The sequence below is a fragment of the Lipotes vexillifer genome, unplaced genomic scaffold, assembly GCF_000442215.2.
Source record: "Lipotes vexillifer unplaced genomic scaffold, Lipotes_vexillifer_v1.1 scaffold2106, whole genome shotgun sequence".
NCBI lineage: Eukaryota > Metazoa > Chordata > Mammalia > Artiodactyla > Lipotidae > Lipotes > Lipotes vexillifer.
Window position 1 is genome coordinate 180426 of NW_006775310.1, and position 3056 is coordinate 183481.

Below are 3056 nucleotides of genomic sequence, written 5' to 3' on the forward strand. Positions count from 1 at the left end.
CTCCCCCCTAAACTGGCCCACGCTCTTCCTCCCCAGTAAAAAGATCTCACTGTTCTTCTGGGCTCCTTCCCCAGGCAAGTTGCTCCCTGAGCTGCTCCAACCCTATGCAGAACGCGTGGAACACCTGAGTGAGTTCCTGGTGGACATCAAGCCCTCCTTGACTTTTGATATCATCCCCCTGCTGGACCCCTATGGGCCCGCTGGCTCTGACCCCTCTCTGGAGTTCCTGGTGGTCAGCGAGGAGACCTATCGTGGGGGGATGGCCGTCAACCGCTTCCGCCTTGAGAATGTAACCCCTGAGGGAGACTGGCAGAGGGAGTGGATGGGGATGGGGAAGGCCACTGGGGGCTGTTGGAAGTACATGACCCCAGAGGAGGGAAGAGAGGGCTCAAGGTGGTGGGAAGAGGCAAGGAGGAACTTCCCAGCTTGCCCTCCAAGGCAAGCTTTACCTCTGGGTAGGCAGGGGAGGATAAGGCGATAGATTTGTCCTCATCTCGCCCCTCCTTCTCTCTCCTCACTCTTCCTTTGCGTCAGGACCTGGAGGAGCTCACCTTGTACCAGATCCAGCTGCTGAAGGACCCAAACCACAAGGAAAACGAAGAGGACAAAGTCAGCTCCTCCAGCTTCCGCCAACAAATGCTGGGAAACCTGCTCCGGCCTCCACATGTAAGCCTAACCCACCTGCCTCCCACCCCTTCCCCTGCATGGGTGGGCTGGGAATGCTGGAGAGGACAGACTGAAGGGTTCAGCCTCAAACCTGAGTCTGGGGACCCTAGTAACTGTGGGGTTCCCTCTTATCTACCCATAGAAGAGGCCAGAGCTCCCCCCAGGTTTCTACGTGATTGGGCTGACGGGCATCAGTGGCTCTGGGAAGAGCTCAGTAGCTCAGCGGCTGAAGGGCCTGGGGGCATATGTTATCGACAGTGACCACCTGGGCCACCGGGCCTATGCCCCGGGTGGTCCTGCCTACCAGCCTGTTGTGAAAGCCTTTGGAACAGGTAATAACTGGGGGGGGCTGGAGGTGGCCTGAAGTGAGAAAATGGCTGGCCTCCTTGCCCAATCCTCTGTCTCTGTCATCCAGATATTCTCCATAAAGATGGCATTATCAACAGGAAGGTCCTAGGCAGCCGGGTGTTTGGGAACAAGGTAAACACACACCTCTCCAAGGGCTCTGCAGCTGCTACTAGACCCAGAGGTTGGGACCCAGTGGACCTCTCTGGTCTGGCCCAGAATGCCAGTTTCCACTCAACTGTTCCCAACTGCCTCCTCCCTCGGGCTGGCTCCATCTCATCCGGGGGAGGGTAAACTCTGCCCATCCCTTCCATTCCCTTTCTCAGAAGCAGCTGAAGATACTCACGGACATTATGTGGCCAGTTATCGCAAAGCTGGCCAGAGAGGAAATGGAGCAGGCCATGGCTGAGGGTGAGTGAGCAGCCCAAGGGAACAGCTAAGCAGAATCTCCCTCGGGAGCTTTCCCACCCTAAATCAGACCATCCACTTTCCCTGGGACTGTGTTTCCTTGGCTCTCTGACTGGTAGCAAGTGGCAAGGTGCTGCTGGCAGTGACTGGGGTCTCCCCACAGGAAAGCATGTGTGCGTAATTGATGCCGCCATGCTGCTTGAAGCAGGCTGGCAGAACATGGTCCATGAGGTGTGGACTGTTGTCATCCCTGAGACTGAGGTATCTGGATCCCACCCCCCGCTCTATCCCCATTGTAGCCCGCATCCTGCTCTGAACCAGTGGGCTGATGAATGCCTTGTCTGCCCAGGCTGTACGACGCATTGTGGAGAGGGATGGCCTGAGTGAGGCTGCGGCTCAAAGCCGGCTGCAGAGCCAGATGAGTGGGCAGCAGCTTGTGGACCAGAGCCATGTGGTGCTGAGCACCTTGTGGGAGCCACATGTCACCCAGCACCAGGTTGGTGCCCAGGGAAAGGCTGGGTTGTGGGGAGGGAGTCTCCAGTGCATGCTTGTATGACCCTGTCCTCTTTTCTTCCCAACATTCTGGCCTGTCCAAAGGTGGAGAAAGCCTGGGCCCTCCTGCAGAAGCGCATCTCCGAGGCACCATCAGGCCCATGACTGACAATGAGTTCTCTGTGGGGCCAAACTGACCCCTGGAGCTGACAAAAGATCTAGTGATGACGGCGAATTGGGGCCTTGAAGCTCACCCTAGCTGGGGCCTAGAGGGCTCTGTGCTAAGCTGGGCAGGGCCTGGCTGGGCCTGCTGGACACAGGAAGCCTACCCAGCTTGCCAGTGTTTGGCCAACACTGAGAATGTGGCTCTTGGGGGAGCAGGCCCCCTAGCGTTGTTCCATCCTCGCTCTTGCCCACAGGTCTGTGGCACCCGTGGTGGGCTGGAGCCAGGGCAAACACTGAAACTTGTTACAGAATTAAAGGTGAATGTTGTTAGGTGCTGCCTGTATGGTGCTTATTACTTCCTGCTCCAATGCCTTTGGGTATCTTTGCGACCCTTTAGCCACAAGTGCAGGGCCCAGGCCCGAGCTGTAAGCCAGGAATGCAGTGGTTAAGAGCATGGCTTTTGAAGCTAGCCAGACTGAGGCCAGTCTTGGCCCTATCACTGACTAGCTGTGTGCTTTTGGATACGTTCTGGACTTTGTAGGTACCTCAGTTTGCTTAGCTTACAAAGTAGCATGACTTGGCTAACAGGCTCTTTGAAAGCGTCAATTCCACAACTATCCTGCCAGACTTGGGCTGGGCGTTGGAGGAGCATCCTACAACAAGCCACGCGGGGCCTCTGGCCTCACAGAGGTTGCACCCCGGAGGGGTCGGACGAGGTGGCCAAGACTGCAGGTCCGGGAAACTCGTCCCGGTCCTCGGGAGCTGGCTGGCCTCGGCAGTGCGCGTGCGCGCAACTCTGCGACACTGCGTACAAGCCTTTTGCGGGGAGCCCGGTTCACCGAATGTGCTTCATGTCGCGGCGGCTGGGACGCCTGCCCTGAGGAAGGGCAGGGACGGGCGGGTAGGACGGCCCCAAGACCGCCGGTATCAGCCCCGACACCAAGCCGGACTCCAGGACTCCACCGGCCGCGGCGGGGGTG

At 58.1% G+C, this 3056-nt stretch overlaps 1 protein-coding gene across 1 annotated transcript in view; it reads left to right on the forward strand.

The window, feature by feature from the left end:
- COASY (Coenzyme A synthase) overlaps positions 1–2410 on the forward strand; it is a 4298-nt gene extending 1888 nt beyond the window's left edge. Inside the window, exons 3-10 of the mRNA XM_007449849.1 lie at positions 75–289; positions 535–666; positions 809–998; positions 1082–1146; positions 1338–1422; positions 1583–1680; positions 1769–1915; positions 2017–2410. Of these exons, the coding sequence (XP_007449911.1) occupies positions 75–289; positions 535–666; positions 809–998; positions 1082–1146; positions 1338–1422; positions 1583–1680; positions 1769–1915; positions 2017–2076 (992 nt within the window). The 3' untranslated portion in view covers positions 2077–2410. The remainder of the gene's footprint in view (positions 1–74; positions 290–534; positions 667–808; positions 999–1081; positions 1147–1337; positions 1423–1582; positions 1681–1768; positions 1916–2016) is intronic.
- The last annotated feature ends 646 nt before the right edge of the window (positions 2411–3056 follow it).